Genomic DNA, 17979 nt, shown 5'->3' on the forward strand with positions numbered 1-17979 from the left:
ATCGCCTACTTACTTGCTTTTCCTTAATGCGTGTTCCACACTGTGACCTCGAAACTTCTTATAATAGTCAATGAAGGAGAAAGGCAGAGTGATATTCAGCGGATTGGTTCTGTCTGGGGCCGCTGCCCTTTTACGGGACTCAAACGCTATCATCAGATCCACCCAAGCAGCAGGACGCTTGATTTTAAATTGTTCAATAAAATCCTCTCCAAATATTTTACACAGGAGTTTTTCAAACTCATAGTCCACGCCTACAGAACCATATGGCCCACCTGTGTTAGAAACAAAACATATCGTTAACATAGTGTATTGCTCACTAGAACTTGAGCCCATCATATACAAATCCAGATCATACTGACATAGCTAAGTGGATGATAAAATGCAATGACCCAGAGCATAAGAAGTGTATTTTCACTGTCAGGGAAAAGACTAAAATTACTGATGGTTCCATCTTGTATATGAGGAGATCAAGACGGAGCTTGTGCTCACGAATAGGTTGCCCTGCTGCATAGAGAAAGACATATGTTGGGTTCCTCTGTGGTGGCACTGGAGTCACCAAGGCTGATAGTTCAGGAATCATACAGAAGAAGACCAACCCAGGATTTCATGGGTGCTGTGACAACCAAGGGATTGTCTCAGGCGGCTAATGGCAAAGCTCACAAGGCAAAGCTCAACTGGATCTGGAGTTGGAGGTGGGACTGTACTTTGGGGAGTTGAATTTTACTTCCTGGCCATGGAGCAATCACTATGTCATTTGATTTGAGACAGGGGCACACCTTTCCCATCAGGGTGATGGACCCATCTCGCTGCTCTACCTTTGGAAGTCAATGGCACATGTGGCTTCTACATGAATCTGCGGGAGAATACTGTTCTGCTAACAAATCACTCAGTTAATAGCCTGGTGGGACTTGCCAACAATCTTTTGTTCTATCAGCCGGCCATATAGTGATTCTCTAAATGCCCATGCAGGTCACCATAGTTTAGAGATGACCTATGAGAGATGAAATGAGAGGGGAGATATAGAGTATGCGAGTGATGGAAGTCAGACCAACGCTGGTGCGGAGCCAAAATGAGGAAGAGTTTGACACTGTCTCTTATCTTCTCAAAGAAAGTTTTACTTTTCTCAAAGTAAACATATACAGAATGTTATTTAACACTCTCTATTGACTAGCAGTTCAGAAATCAGATGAAATTAGCAAGACCTTTTGGATGTTGACTTTAATATAGGATGAACTATTAACTAAATTAAGCAAATAGTAAAACATCACAGCATCCTTATTGGCAGTAAGGGTGTAAGATCAAACTCAAAGTACTACACAAGTGAAATGAGTAGTGATTAATGTAACTTTACCAGTTGCCTTGTACAGTTCCTTCAGGTGTCCTTCAGGTAGCCTGATCTGATGGACAGTGAGATCCACTGTACCTCCTCCACTGTCAACAACTATGTATCGGTCACCTATGAAGCAACAGGAACAAGCAACATCATTTTCATCGGCGTCAACACAACAGTCTACTAATACTTAAGCAATATGAATACTAATACTGTGGGCAATGTTGTCATCCTCCCCAGCAGAAAGCCATGAACATCTGTACTGGGGACAACTGGCTTGAAAATTAGCAGTTCCTAGTGGAATAATTTGCAGTGATTTATAATGGAAGTGAAACTTGTATGCTGTATGCTACAGACTTAAGCACCCATGCGGGGAGAATGTATCTTTGTGATAAGTGGAATTGTGCATGCCATCTGTGTACGTTCCATTTTGTTAACAGTTCTGTAGACATGTTACAGTGCCAGCTTACTTATAAGGTGTATTCTGAGGACATTGTGCTCTGGCTTGTATTTTAAAATCTGGGTTTGTCCCTTTTATAACCTATCAACTTAATAATATGTGCTTTTCTAGAGCATGCAAAATTCTAGTTCAGTCTTGTAGACTAAGAGCAGTGCATGCACTTGTATTTTCCTTTAAATTAGTCATTTTGAGAATACCAAAAGCACATAATAAATTTGCGGGAAAGGTTTGTGGGCTTTTTGCCAGCAATATAAAACCAGCAAGAGCAAAGATAATTCACAAAAGGACGCTACCTTCCTCCAACTCAGACCAGATCTCTCCTATGACATTTTCCACCAAAAAGGTGCGGCTCTGCCGATTACGACGTATGTATTCCTTAGCTAATCATTGACAGAGAGAAAATTACTAAGTATAAGAAAGCAGGAACAAGCTGATAACAAACAGTGCAGGAAGCAAACACAAGCAGAATGAGAGCTTTTTCTATGTATTATTTGGTAAGGTTCTAACAAAACAGATGAACAAAAATTGCTGTATTAGAATTAGGAATTTACAAATTGAGTTCTGGAAAGAAAAAAAAATCAGTTATTCTATTCTTTACTTACAATAACTGGATTTCAAATAATGCTCTAAGATTTCTTTAAAAGCTTTCTTAATAGTACATATTTATTATATTTTTAATAAACAAAATGAAGTATTTATATGCAGACACATTTTTTGGTTCTAGAAATGCCAAGATGCATTTTTGCCAGTAGGTGGCATACTTGATGCATAATAAAATAATCAAGAATTGACTTAAAAATTGCCTAGGAATTGAAGACACTTTGGCCAAAATTTTCAAAAGTGATTACTGATTTTGGGTGCCCCCATTTTTGGTTGCTCCAGATGAGATGCCGCAAGTGAGCCCAGTTTTCAGAGGGTAGGTGCTCAGTACCTTCTAAAAATTAGGACCCCTCAAAATATCTCCATTTGAGCACCCCTAGTCATCAGTTACTTCTGAAAATCTTGGCCTTTGTCAGTTTTGTGCTATGGAACTTGGTTGTAGGAGCAAATCCTGCTCATTTTACTCAGGCATACCTCCCACTGGATTCCAATTAGAGTTTTGCTTGATGGAGAACCTGTAGGATTTGGCCCATTACATATATGCACATACCAGCATAGGTCAATTTAAATACACCTCAACCCTGATATAACGTGACCCGATATAACATGAATTCGGATATAACGCGGTAAAGCAGCGCTCCAGGGGGGCGGGGCTGCGCGCTCCGGCGGATCAAAGCAAGTTCGATATAACCCGGTTTCACCTATAACACAGTAAGATTTTTTTAGCTCCCGAGGACAGCGTTATATCGGGGTAGAGGTGTACATATGATTTAAAAATTAAGTATAATCTAGTAACACATAGTTATAGAAATAATGTATTTTATGAAAATTAATCTCCACATAGACATTTAAAATATGTAATGTGATTTGCTAAGTGTCTCTACTAATGTATTTCTAAACCCAGCTTGTGCAACTAAATGACTACTAAATCATTTCCAATGTAACTTTCTCTCATCTTTAAAGGTCATCTATATGATACTACAGAAAAACGCAGACACATTCCATGGTATAGCAAAATATTGTTTCATCTGAAAAAATTCTATCTAAAATAGAAAAAAGGTACATTTATTGCATAGAAGAGGACAATTATATTTTGCTAGCTAATGATAATACTACTTCACATTTCTATAGTGTCTTCCATTTGAGGATATCAAAAGCCAATAAATAAAACCTCAATTCTCCTGTGATGGAAACAAATAATATTATCCTCATTTTACAAATTGAGAAGCAGACACAGAAAGGTTAAGTGACATGGGAGTCAATGACAGAGCAACGGACAGAATCCAAGGAAAGGCCTGATCCAATACCCACTGAAGTCAATGGGAGTTTTTCCATTGACTTTAACAGGCATTGGATCAGACCTGAGATACATTCCTTTAACCATTAGATTATGCTTCCTTTCCTAATGCAAATTTATGCTCAGTATTCCGAAGAGTACAACTTTTGTTTTGACTGCACAGCACTAAAATAGTCCTTGAAAAGCTCTTCTCTGTTTATGTTTAAAGGGTTTTCCTTCTTGATCTCTTCTCAGCTTTGCTTGGGTCCCTGCCCTGCTTTTATTGAATTTTAGATTAAACCCAAATGAATTCACTCAAAGCCTTGTTTCTATTAATTCTAATTGAATTAAATCTTTTTCGTCTATACCAACTTTTACCTTATTAAGTCAAGAAAGATAACTGTAAAAAGACTTCTGACAGAATCCCATGACTCTGTGAACAGATTTTACTCAACAGCCCAGCCCTGTGGCTCCCTTTAACCAAACAAGAAAATGCTTTCATTTGCATAGGGATAAATGCCCTGGAGCCAGAGGGCAGGTGCAGAGGCATGACCAATGCATCGACAAATACATGGTTGCACCAGCCAAAAATCGCTTGCTTAGGGGTGCACAGTTGCTCAAGCTCCAGCTCCAGCTGTGAAGAAATTCTGTGGTCTAGGCAGAGGAGGGATGCTTCTGTCCTCCTGCCCATTAAGAGACACCCCTGAGCAAAGCCTCTTGACACAGGCTTTGTGCAGCGGCGAGGATTTTACCTGTGGTATTATTGAATAAACCCGCATCAGGGTCTTTGTGGCATGGACAGGGCTAAAATTGTGGTGGCTAAATATTATTTCATCTAGCTAAATAAGACGTGTTATTTTATTAAAAGGACTCAATCAGTTTTACTAATTATGAAATTTCTGGGGGCAAACTGGGTCATCACATCCTGATAACTAAAAAAATGGCTTCTATTAAGGACAGGGAGAAATAAAATGTCTTGAATGGGTTTATTAGCTGAATCTTCCATTTGCTTTTGCTGTTTTGAGCTGGAAAACATGACCAAGTATAAGATCTTTTGCCAAATTCTCTGCGGGGGTAAACTGGCACAACTCCACAGCCCTCAATGGAGTGCACCAATTTACACTAGCAGATAATTTGGATCTTTATGTTACAATCAAAACTTGTCCCATCCCATCTTTACTGCCTAACTTCAGATTCAGTCAGAATGACAGTTTTCAAAAACTTCTGCAGTGAAAGATGATCCAGCTGCAAACCAGTTAAATTACACTCCATAGTCTGCCTCTCAGCGTAAATGAGTCTGCATCAAACCTACCACCGGAGCTAGTAAAAACTCAACATTCACAAAAACAACGAGGAGTCCGGTGGCATCTTAAAGACTAACAGATTTATTTGGGCATAAGCTTTCGCGGGAAAAAACCTCACTTCTTCAGATACATGGGAGCGAAAATTACCAACATTCACAGTAACAACAGATAACACACCAGGATATCTGAAGCACAATGCTTAGTTTCTGTTCACAGTTCAGCAGTTTTGCTAACTACTGGTGAATGCTGACTATTTTATGGTGACCAATGTAATTATGAACCAAAAATCACCAAGTGCCCAACTTTTGACAAAAATTCCAGAAACATTAAAGGTCTGATGGCAAATTCAAGTGTAAACCCTTGTTAAACTAATATAGCTAGTTTAACACATCATGGCTGGCTCACAAAAGTAAGCTTAAATCTGCACTAGGAAACAATTAGCAATTACATTAAAATGGATCAGTAAGGTCCCTGCAAACACTATGCCTTTGCTTAACTTCAAACCTGTGAGTAGTCCCTCGTGTCCCAATAAAGTCAATCGTGCTACTTGCATGCTTAAAGTTAAGCATTGAGCACAAGCGTTTGCAGGATCAGTGCCCAAAATAGTCAAATTAAAGTAAATAGAGAAGTTTTTCTATACTAGCCTGTAATGTTCCACTAACACAAAGAGGCAATGATAACCTACAGGAAATGGTAAGAAAACTACCCTAATGACCAAATCTAATGTAGGCGAAAGGCACTAGATCTCAAGTCGGTTAGTAGAAGAGGTACCCTGTGTAAATCCAGCTCCTACGGTGTCACTAGCGTTATAACCATTGACAGGTGCTTTGCTGCTCAGGTCTATCATCTGGTGAAGGCGGAGCTTTCTGCAGTAGATGGAAGCAGCCTCGGGTTCCAGGGCAATTATCAGCTGCTCGGGGTTTTCAGGAGTTGCCATTCCTGCCTGTGAGACAGAATTATTCAGAGAAGTGGGGTGGGAAAAAATGTAACCAGATAGTCTTCATCTCAGACTGGTTTGGTAGGTGAACAATGAACATTTAAACCAGCTCTGCATTTTTTCCTAAGTTAAATGCCACTAAAAAGCTGCTGAGCCATTGGCTATGGATCTTGGCCTGGAAAAAATAATGTCTTCAGTTTTCACAACTTTGCAGGTTGTAACTGGGGAAGATGCATGCACTTACCATGCTTAGTATCTAGTTAATGAGGTGAGTGCATATGATAGGCAGAGAAAGAGAGCTAGAGAAGACATGTTGAAATCCAGGGTAAACTGTCTACAATCTGCGCTCCTTGTTAACCCAGCAGAATCTAAACTTCTCAAGAGTCCCAACCTTCTGTCAAGAAATGGAGAAATACTTTTGCCCTCCTTTCCCTGTAATAATAACATTAACGCATCACTCTGGTTTTATATTCTATCACTACACAGAACAAGTGGATAATACAGTGGCTATTCTATCAGCCCAGCAAATTTTGTTCACATGTGTGGTGGGGACTGAAGAAATTTCCACAAGTAGCTCTTGCAGAAAGCCAGCAAGGAGTCCCCTGAAGTCACTGATCTGTATGATGCCCTTTGCCAGATATCCATCTTTTCACTTTGAGCTGAGTTTTCCTTTTCCGATCACTTTTACACACACCCATATTCTGCAATAGTTTTAAGATGTAGACTCAGCATTGCCAACCCATGCATTCAAAATCATGTCAGGCCTGCAAAACATCATGAGACTGGCTTAAGAATCAAGACATTTTTAAAAACAACCTTTACAGTTCTTTTTATTTGCTTTCTGAGCCTTTTTATTTGTTTGTGAGCCTTTAGGGGTCATGTTTTTAAGGTTTTCTCTACAACTGTAAGGGCTACAAACTTACTTCTTCCCCTCCCCATGAAACCTACGATTCTCATATAATCACATGACTCCAAGAGTTGGGGCTTTAAGAAAAATTCCAAATATCACAAAAGTTGGCAAGTGTGCTCTTGTCCTACTTTTCTTTTCTCCTACAAGCTCTGGTGTTTCCCCCTAGATCAGGGGTGGGCAAACTTTTTGGCCCAAGGGCCACATTGGGGATGCGCAACTGTATGGAGGGCCAGGTAGGGAAGGCTGTGCCTCCCCAAACAGCCTGGCCCCCTGCCCCCTCCCATTTCCCACCCCGACTGCCCCCCTCAGAACCTCCGCCCCATCCAACCGCCCACCGCTCCCTGTCCCCTGACTACCCCCCGGGATCCCCTGCCCCTTATTCAACCCCCCAGCTCCCTGCCCCCTTACCATGCCACTCAGAGTGGCAGGACTGGAAGCCACACTGCCCGGCCGGAGCCAGCTACGCTGCCCACATGGCAGTGTAACTGCAGGTGAGGGGGGGACAGCAGGGGAAGGGCCGGGGACTAGCCTCCCTGGCCGGGAGCTCAAGGGCTGGGCAGGACGGTCCTATGGGCAGGATGTGGTCCGCGGCCATAGTTTGCCCACCTCTGCCCTAGATTCTGATTTTCTCTTATGACAGGCAACACTGACATTTCCAAGCTCCTACAGTTCCAACTCAAATTGAGGTTTTCCTGCTAATGTTGTTTATTGGTAAACTGTGTTCCTTAGTGCTAAAGCATGTTGGTAAAGAGGAGAATGGTTTTTTGGTTTATTTGTTTTCATTGTCAGTCTCCCAGGAAACTTTTGGGTGCTTTGATTCATGCACATACACTGTCACTGCATGAGAGCTTTCCAAAAAAAGGCACCACAATTACCTAAGATGTGAATAAGCCTTTAAAATACAAAACAAACAAATAAAAGTGGCTCAGATGGAAGAACAGCTGACTTGCATTGGAACCCAAAACAGTTCACATAGTTACACTTTGCACTACAGTAATAAGACAACTGCTGGTTGTATGTGCTCGGAAATAACTTGCTTGTATGAGAAAGTATAAGTGAAAGTAAAGTTTGTTCATAAGCCAATGCTCAGGCCAGGCTGCTCAGTGGAAGGGGGTCAGGGCGTGGAAAGGGGTCAGGGGTGCAGGCTCCGAGGGCACTTACCTCAAGTAACTCCCGGAAACAACGGCATGTCCCCCCTCTGGCTTCTACGCGGAGGCTGGCCAGGTGGCTCCACGCGCTGCCCCGTCTGCAGGCACCACCCCCGCAGCTCCCATTGGCCACAGTTCTCAGCCAATGGGAGCTGCAAAGCTGGCGCTTGGAGCCAGGGCAGAGCGCAGAGCCCCCTGGCTGCCCCTCCCTTCCAGGAGCCGCGTGGAGCCTCGGCAGGCAGGGATCCTGCCTGAGACCCGCTGCGCTGCCGACTGGATTTTAGACGGCCAGTCAGTGGTGCCGCCAGGTTCCCTTTTTGATCAGGTGTTCCGGTTGAAAACCAGACACCTGGCAACCCTAGTCTAGATTGGTACTTATAAGGCTCATCACTGTAATATCTGGATGCCTCAGAATTGTTAATAGATTTTATTCTTTCAATACTCCTACAAGGTTGGAAAGTATTATCCCAGGTTTATAGAGGGAGAACTGAGGCACAGGATAGGTAAGTGCCCAAGGAAGTCTCTGGCTGAGCCAGGAATCGTACACTATTTTTTGAGGTCCAATCCAGTGCCTTCCCCATTAGATTGCCATTTCTACATGCCGAAGGTACAAAACAACCATCTCTCTGTGTGTGAATTTGGATGTATACAAATATTTCCCTTGTAAATGGGGAAGAGTTCTTGGGAGATCTGCACAAGGTGATGAGGTGATGTTTTACACCACCTCAGTGGTGGGTGTCTTATTCTAGGTTCTAGTGTGTGTGTGTGTGTGTGTGTGTGTGTGTCTAGGGGTGAAGAGGGGGTTTCAGGAAGGTTTGATCACCTATATGTCTGTGGAGGCAGACAGGGGAGGGTGCATATAAAGGGGACTGACTCCAATTAACATCTAATTCATAATAGATCAGGATGGTAAATTCAACTGATGAAGCATAAATTTTATTTTATTTTTTGCACTCATTGAGCTCTCGGTGTCAGTTCTTCTCATCAGTTTTGCAATCCAAAGATACTTGTGTACTTCATGGATAAGCCATATTATTTAGTACTGTGGATTTTATTGCTGTTGCCTTTAGTGATCCTGCCTGCAAAATGATGCCTAATGTGTCCTTTGAAAAAGGAAGCATAACTGCGGCCTTTAGTACTTCAAACAGATAGTATTAGGAACTGTATTTAAACCTTGTGAGTGACTGTGTATTTCCTAATACAGCATTCATTTTGAGTAGGCCACTGTGAAATAAATAAGGCCTAATAGAGTGGAGTGAATGATAGCATGGTGCATTGCTTTGTGAAATACAAAAGTGTTGATGGTGCTAATTACGGAGGCTTTCGGCGATGGGAGCCATTCACACAGGCTGGATCTCAGCTTTGTACATATTCCTTTCTTAAAAGCTCAAATTATGCTGAATATTTCTCTATAGTGCTGTCTGTATTTTATTGCATTTAAAAAAAACCTCAAATCAAAACGGTATTTCATTGTGTCCTGTAACATGGCAGACTAGTCTAGGGAGAAGAAGGGTCGTTCTTGAGAACACTGTGACGATGATAATTCTGCATTTCAAATGACTGAGGACTATTTAGTTCTCTGGAGCTACTGAGAGCATCGCTATATTGAGGTAGAATCCAGACCTAAATGTTTGTTAATTTGGAGCCAGTCTAACGCTTTCCAAGCCTGCCATGACGTATTATGTTTGTTAGTCACTAGAAATTATTTCTAACTAACTGTCACTAGTAATGTTGTAGGAGTGATGCACTCCAGTGGTCCCAGCTTCTACAGACAACAGAGCCAGCTCGCCAAGCTAAGGCCTCATCTGTATCAGCGAACCAACTCCTTGCCCCCATTCAGTTGTCCATGCTACAATACACAATGGATCTTGGGCTGCTTCTGCAGTCCAGAGACTAGGTGTTGGAGCATCCAGAGACCCTTGGAGATAGAGCATGCACAGCTGAATGGGAGAGGGGCAATGGCACACAGAAATACCAGTAAGAAATACCAGTACTAGTACAAGCACCAGCAGTGCAGCACTGCTGATGGCTCAGTACTAAATGAATTATCCATTTTTATTCCTTTCTTTTAATGTCTTTTTTTTAATATGTAATATAAGATAGGTGGCCAGATTTGACACCAATACTTATGTTGGACAGTACCTTACTCTATAACTAGCCCCACTGAATTCAGTGAGACTACTTGTGGTATAAAATGCTACCCAGCATGAGTAAAGGTATCCAAACCGGGCCCATAGTGAACTGAGCACAGACCACAAAGCTTTCATGGTTTGTGTGCTTTCAAACCAATGGACAACCTTTGTAAACTTACTCCCACTCCATGGAGTGGGAATTTACTTACCATACAATTTCTCCGTTTCACCCTTCCCAGTAGTGGTGGGGAGAGTGATGCTTTTGTTGGAAGTACAGGTCTCTTATGGTTGTTACAAATGAGAGGAAAAGAACAAGGTGATGAGAAGACAAATGGTGAAAAAATCACTTTTGTTGTGCTGAGCAGTCTAGCCTGAGCAAGCATTTTTAAAACACTGATAATTTTTTTTTCACCATTTGTCTTCTCATCCCCTAGTTCTTTTCCCCTCACTTGTAACAACCATAAGAGACCTGTACTTCCAACAGAAGCATCACTCTCCCCACCACTCCTGGGAAAGGTGAAACGGAGAAATTGTATGGTAAGTAAACCTCACTATTTACCTCCTTTCTATTTACCTCAGAGCCTGCACCCACAGCCGGAGCCCTGTCCCCTCCCACACCCCAATCCCCTGAGCTAGCCTGGTGAAAAATGACCGAATGAATGAGAGTGGGGAGAGCGAGTGACAGGGGGTGGGGGGGAGAATGAAGTGGGTGGGGAGCTGGAAAAGGGGCAGGGCAGGGGCGGAGCAAGGGTGTTTGGTTTTGTGCTTGTATAAAGTTGGCAACCCTAACCTAGACGGATGTGAAAATAGCAAATTCGGGTGCAGGAATTATTCCTAGCTACTCAAAACCTGGCCGAGGCCTCTTGGTGCTACCACAATAACAACAACTAGTGAAAAGTCACCACACTTTCTTCAAATTAATACAGTTGTTTTATTACCCTCTAGACCAGTGGGTCTCAACCAGGGGTCTGGGGCCCCCTGGGGGGCTGTGAGCAGGTTTCAGGGGGTCTGCCATGCATGGCTGGTATTAGACTTGCTAGGACCCAGGGCAGAACACCAGAGCCCCGCTGCGCAGGACTGCAACCCGGAGCCCCAAGCCCACCACTCGAAGCCTGAGCAACTTAGCTTCGCCATGCCCCCTGTGGTGTGGGGCCCTGAGCAACTGCCCTGCTTACTACCCCCTAATGCCGATCCTGGCTTTTATATGCAGAAAAACAGTTGTTATGGCATAGCTGGGCCATGGAGTTTTTATAATATGTTGGTGGGGGAGGGGCTCAGAAAGAAAAAGGTTGAGAACCCCTGCTCTAGACCTTTGTGACCATCATCATCATCAAACATGCACAGTGTACAGAGGACTGTCATGCCAGCCAGTGACCACCGTTGATGGCATCACACCAAGCACCATGTAGTGGAGTTCCCAGATCTGGCTCAATCCTGCAAATCCACGGATCTCTGCGGGGGTCTATGAGGGCAGCACCAGGCAGGGTTAGGGTGTCCATGCACTCCTCTCCATGTCGATGGACAGTTTGAGAGCAGGGTGTGCTGGGGTGTTTTGGTCCATCCCTGGTGACATGGCCAAAGAGCAAGCAACACTGCTTTTGAATATAATGAGCCACTGAAGGAAGGCCAGATCTCTGCAAGACTGTGACGTTTCACACAAAGTCAAACCACATTATGCTGAGGATTTGGTGCTCATAGCACACATGGAATGCCTGTAGCCACTCCAAGTCTGCCTCTAAGAGAGGTCCAGGTTTGTGATTAGTACAGCAATTTAGGTAGTACACAGGTTTGTTAGATCTTCAACTCTGTCTCAGCGCAAAGACATTTTTTTGACCCTGAAGCCCAAGACTGAGATTTATGTGTTGATCATCTACCTAGAAAAGGCACTTCCATGGCCCCCATTACCTTAGTCTCTGAGCCCCTATTGTAATTATTCTCACAATACCCCTGTGAAGTAGGGAAGTGCTATTATCCACATTTTTACAGATGCGAACTGAGTTACAGAGAGGCTATGTCGACACTACCACTTACATCAGCAAACCTTATGTCACTGAGGGGTGTAAAAAAACACACCCCTCAGCGACGTAAGTTACATTGATGTAAGCAGGGGTATGCACAGCTCTATGTCAGCGGGAGAGCTTCTCCTGCCAACACAGCTACTGCTGCTCATGGGGGGTTGTTTAATTCTGTCAATGGGAGAGCTCTTTCCCATCAGCATACAGCAGCTAAATGAGAGATCTTACAGCAGCTATACACTTTCTAGGGTAGACATGGCCTAATTAATGTGTCCAAGGTCACACAGGAAGTCTGGGGTGGAGCAGGGAATTGAACCCACATCTTCTGAATCCCAGGCTAACACCCTAACCTCTGCACCATCCCTCCTCTCTTATGAGTATTGCTTTTGAGATGGTGTGAGCAGCCTATCCTGAGCCATTCCAGGAGACTGGCACCCATCTCCATGTGACAAAGGCTGGGGAAGATAAAGGGAATTCCTGCATTAGAACCAATCCAGGATCATGTCTCCAAGCAGCCTCCCTCTGGGAGATACCAGAGTACTAGGGAGTAGGATTGGGGGGATTTTTCCTGGATTGGTATTTCGTTTTAAAGTTTATAAACTTGTTAGGTAAAACAAAGATACCCATTGGGTAACTTAAACGGAGGCACAGTGATTTACACCAGCGGAGAATCTAAATTCACTGGCTCCAAAGCATGTTCCTCCTCAATGATAGTTCCACAAGGGAAAAAAATGGGAAAGAGAAGAAAAGAGCAGTTTCTTCCCCTTTCCTCAGAGAATAGGTTGTAGAAGTCTCCTGATACTTGAGTGCTATTTAATTGTAGGCAAAAATGTCTTGGTATTTTAAAACATAAATTTAAATATCATACTGTAGAAACAGTATCACCCTTCTGGCAAAAATACAGGGGAAAATATATTTTCACAAGCTGTGATGAAGCTAATGGCTCATTAGATAAAAGAAAATTAGCTAAGGACTTGGGTGACTTGGAACTACAGGAGGTGGCAGCAGAGTTAATAGACCAGCAGATCCTTCTAGGGCTCAACTCCTACAATCAGATCCATGCAGACAGACCTTTATGCCTGTACAGAGTCCCAATGAGGTGTAATGGTCAATGTGCAGAACAGTTTGCAGAACTGAGCCCTAAATCAGTGTTAAGGGTCATGGTAACTCCATGAGCTGTGTACCTGAGCTGCCCCAGAAGCAGAAGAGAGGCCAGTCTTTGTCCCTCGTTCCCCCTTGATCCAGAAGGGAAGTAAGCTCCACCAGTCTTTTACCTGGCACAGCATACTTCCCACTCCCTATAGATTCCAATGTGCGGGCCAGCACAGGGAGCGGTGAGGGGAATGGAGTCAAGGCATCACCCGATCCATACTCATATGTGCTGCAGGGAGCATAGCAGTTCCACAGGGCTGATCTCCCCCTTGTACTGTGACCTGAGATGCCAGTAGCCCACTCAGAGAACTAAGCGAGAGACGTGAGGTTGAGAGATACCCCTCAGAATTTCGTTCGGTTGCAGAAAGCATAAGCCTGGTTTTGTTTAAATGAAAGTCATTCTCTTAACCATACAGCTCCTGATTCAGCAACACACGTAAGGCAGATGCACAGCTTGAAGCATGTACATAGTTGCTTTGGTTTTAAGGGGACTACTTGTGTGCTTAATAGAAATGCAGGTGCTTCAGTGTTTTGCTGTACTGGGGCCATAAAGATAAATAACATATGTGTGGAGATTTAATTAATGCATGGACAAGCAGCCACTTTGCAAGCTGGAAAGTATGGAGAGTATGGAACATATATTAGTTATATGTGTAGTAGTTATATTTTCCTCCAGGCACAGCTAGGGTAATACCCTAGTAGAGGCACCACTACGGGCACTGTACACACATGTAGTAGAGAGTTCCTGCCCCAAAGAACTTAGCGTAATTAGACAAGACGAAGGATGGGAGAAAAGTACTGTAGTACTATTATCCCCATTTGACAGATGGGGAATAAGACAGAAAGATTAAATGACTTGCCCAAGGTCACACAGAAAGTCTGTGGCAGACCTAGGAATTCTAATTCCACAACTCCTGAGTTCCAGTTCAGTGCCTTAGCTTTAGCTACAAGCCCAAGCTTCCTCTCACAGCTAATTAGGCAGCTATTTAATTTGAGCATATAAGGGCTAGTTGGTGTGTGCAAAATCTGCAGGGGCAGCTATAAAGTTGGCCCTATATAATATCTGCATAAAGTTGATGTGGGTTATTACGGAACTGAGTTCTACAGGTTGGTACCATTCACCCAACTGTTATTACAAATAAACAGCAGCTGTGAATAAATGGCAAATTTTGGGTTTACCGGAATATTTACTATAATTGCTAACAACAGGAAAGCTGTGATCGCAAGTTGTGCACAGCATAGCATTTGTAGGAAATGTATTTTGTAACTGAACTAAGATGGTGCCACTGCAGCTGGAAATTAAGTGCCTTATGAAATTTACACTGTTTAAACTAATCAGTTCACTGTGTTAACAGATTTGTGATAACATCGCCCGCTTAGTGTGTCAGTAAGTGAACCCTTCTTTAATTCTCCTTTTTTCTCACTGGCTAGCACTTTCTCCAGTCCCATGGCATCAAACTGGGATGTCACAACTAAACAACTGAGACCTAATTACACAGCTGAGCATACCTGCAAAGAAGATGAGCAACAAGGGAATAGACTCACTGCATTAGCACCAAGAGGCTCACAAAGGAGTAGCACATTTCAGAAAGCTACCTGAACAACACGCTTAATGCCATGGTGTTAAATCTTTAGGTTTGATACGTAAAAAGCCTTTTCCCAAAATATTTGAAAATCATGACACCCTCACACGCATACATGCTATGATTTTAGTTTTCAGAATAATCAGAAACTTACATTACAGAAAGTAATACATGAATATAACAGAATGAGGTCAGATCACCTAGTTTACTCAGTCCACTTACCTTCTTAGGGCCAGATTCCCAAAAGTGCTAGGCACCCACAACTGGAGCTGGATTTTCAAAAGAGTTCAGATTGCATTTAGGCACCAGAATGAAGTGAGAGAAAAACGGGAGGTCCTGGGTGCTGAATTCTTTTGAAAATCCAGACACTTCATGTAGGTGCCTCAGTGGGAACATTTTGAAAATCTGACCTGGAGGGCAAGTCTACACTGCAGCACTACAGCGGCGCATTGTCTGGTGAAGACGCGCTATGCCGACAGGAGAGCGCTCTCCCGTTGACACAATTACGCCACCTCCGTGAGAGGCAGAAGCTATGTTGGCAGGAGAGTGTCTCCCACCCACATAGCGCCGGGGTGGACAGCGGTTAAGTCAATGTAACTTGCGCCGCTCGGTGGGAGACTTTTTCACACCCCTGAGCAATGTAAGTTATATCGACTTAAGCGATAGCGTACACAAACGCTGAGTGTTTTCAGACTTCAATCTTACCAGGGGCTGAGCTCCTCAACTCCCACTGAAGTCAAGAGAAATTGAAGACACTTAGCACCCTGCAAGATCAAAGACTTATCCTATAGTGTGTTATTTTTTTAAAATACATTCATGGCTGTAGCTTCTATTGCTGCATTTACCTGAGGCCAAAACAATAAATTATTTGCCCTCCCCAAAATATTTTTATCTGTCTTCTTACAGCGGCGCCCATCAACTCAGTATCTGAGTGCTTCCCAAGAGACAATAATTAAGCCAACACTCTGGATATTTGTGAAGAGTCAGAAAACAATTTTCATAAGAAAATTCACATTTTTGAATTTATGAAGAAATAGACAAGGTTACCTCTAAAAAATGTTTACTGTAGTGGATTAAGAATGGGAATGGGAGACAGGATGTCCCAAACTCTATTACCATCTGTGCTACTGATTGCACGTAACATTTTGCATTTACAAATGTAAATGTAGTGGGTAATTATCGCTATTCTCATTTATCTCAGCATCAGCTTCGCCATCTGTGAACTTAAGTGACAAGACAAGGATACTCACTCACCTATCGCATATTTGGTTATAATCAAGTATAATTTTTGGATTTCACTTATGGCAAAAGGCAGTAGCCCCATTTTGCAGATGAGGGAAACTGAGGCTAAGAAAGCTTAGCTGACTTGCCTATGAGGCAATGTAGTTTAGCGAACTGAGCACTAGACTGGGAATCAAGAGACCTCTGTTGTATTCCCAGTCTTGATTTGGTAGTGTTTTACACACACACTGCACAGGAGTGATTGGCTATGCAATGTGAAAAACATGGGAGAATTAGCCCCTGTGTAATACAGGCAAGATTAATAGCCCTCAGTCTTACAACTGTCCTGTTAGCTTCCCTTGAGACCCCTCTTATCTCCCCTTTTTCTAGCAATGGAGTATAAACTGCTACTATATATTTATACAATATTTATCATTGTTTTAAAAATGCTTGTGTGCTGGCTGTCCAGTCCTCTAGCCTTCTCCACCCTTTGTTGATATATTCCTCCTCCCTGTCATCCATTTTGGTGCCCTCCCTAGTTTACTTGGTTTCTTCCCTTTTATTTTCTGACACCCACCTCCTCCAGGAAACATTTCTGTGTCTGGCATGTTCCCCTCACTCTTCCTGGTAAGCACAGACAACTGTTGCTATGCTCCTCAATTATCTCATTAAGTGCCCACTTACAGGTTCTCCCAGACCCCAGTGGCCTCTGCCTTCTTATATTTTTGACTTCACATATTTTACCATCATTTCAGTTTTCAGCTCTAAACACCTCTACAGTTTGAATTGGCATCCACTGAACCAATAGCTTCTTAAACCATTCCTAGCAGCTGCACAGTCACTTATAATCTTACACGTGGTTGCCCTACAACACTTAGACCCTAGGGATGCCTGGAACACCTCTGAACTCTATGAAAGTTCAAACCCAGATACAAACTTGGTGGCTCAATAGTCATCTGTACGGAACCTACAAGTGTCCCAAAGACAGGAGCTGAAAATTCTAGTAAACCAGTGATACAAAAAGCACAAACAAATAATGCAGCAATGGGTCAATATCCAAGTTTAATCATTCAACATCAACCATTAATTACATCCTCCTGCATCATTTAAATACTGAAAGCACAAGAAAAATGCCCTCTGGGTTCAACAACCCCGCTAGTGGAAGCCCTGTAATGGGATAGAAACAGGATAGATAATATGCAAGAGTCCTACAATAGTTTTCCTTGGTTTTTCAGGGCATCTTATTCTAATGATTTCACACCCACTTTGCATAATCTCTCAGAAATGTTTTCCAGTTGAATTAAATTAGGCATTTTAAATATTCACATAACAAATGATTATGGAGTTCTGAGGCCAGGATCAGCATATTACTCATTAATCTCATCTAAAATACTTACTACCAGAGGAATTTTGCAGTAGCCAAAGATATAGTAACCTACTTACTTAGACACATTGTTGAGGAAGCAAATCAGAAGAGAAAACTGTAAGTGGGGCAGTAGACAGGGCAATGGTAAAGCAGAATTCCCATCTTCCAGGAAGTCATCTTTACCCTCCACAAAGTATCTGCATGACCCCAGGTCCATATGGGGAAAAAGTGGTCATGGCTAGGGTCAGGTGGGGAAGCAGCTGCATTACACATGCTCCTCACCAAAACTGTCGCTAATCTGAAGGGGAAATCAATGGAGAATTTGGCAGCATAATCTCCAGCAGCACATGCTTTGGAATCACGGACTGCAGCTCAGACAGGGAGTCATTGGAAGCATGGGTATTGGCCCTGCCACGCTCCCATGCTACAGAAAGGGGAAAATACCCAGCAATGAGAAGGAGGGAGAGTTTGTCTAAAGAGTGCCATGAAATCTGTGGGGTGGGGAGCCAGGATCCTATTGGATTTGTGCCTCTGAATTTGAGACC

The 17979-nt window shown here is 42.9% G+C and overlaps 1 protein-coding gene across 1 annotated transcript in view; it reads right to left on the reverse strand.

Annotated features, from left to right (window-relative positions):
- The window catches only part of HSPA12A (heat shock protein family A (Hsp70) member 12A), a 77309-nt gene that overhangs the window by 7873 nt on the left and 51457 nt on the right, over positions 1-17979 (reverse strand). The window contains exons 7-10 of the mRNA XM_026651083.2: positions 5742-5913; positions 2084-2170; positions 1352-1456; positions 14-272 (exon numbers count right to left, since the gene is read on the reverse strand). Coding sequence (XP_026506868.1) covers positions 14-272; positions 1352-1456; positions 2084-2170; positions 5742-5913 — 623 coding nt within the window. The remainder of the gene's footprint in view (positions 1-13; positions 273-1351; positions 1457-2083; positions 2171-5741; positions 5914-17979) is intronic.

This window comes from Terrapene carolina, unplaced genomic scaffold (assembly GCF_002925995.2).
Source record: "Terrapene carolina triunguis isolate 2854851 unplaced genomic scaffold, T_m_triunguis-2.0 Scaffold95, whole genome shotgun sequence".
NCBI classification, from domain to species: domain Eukaryota; kingdom Metazoa; phylum Chordata; order Testudines; family Emydidae; genus Terrapene; species Terrapene triunguis.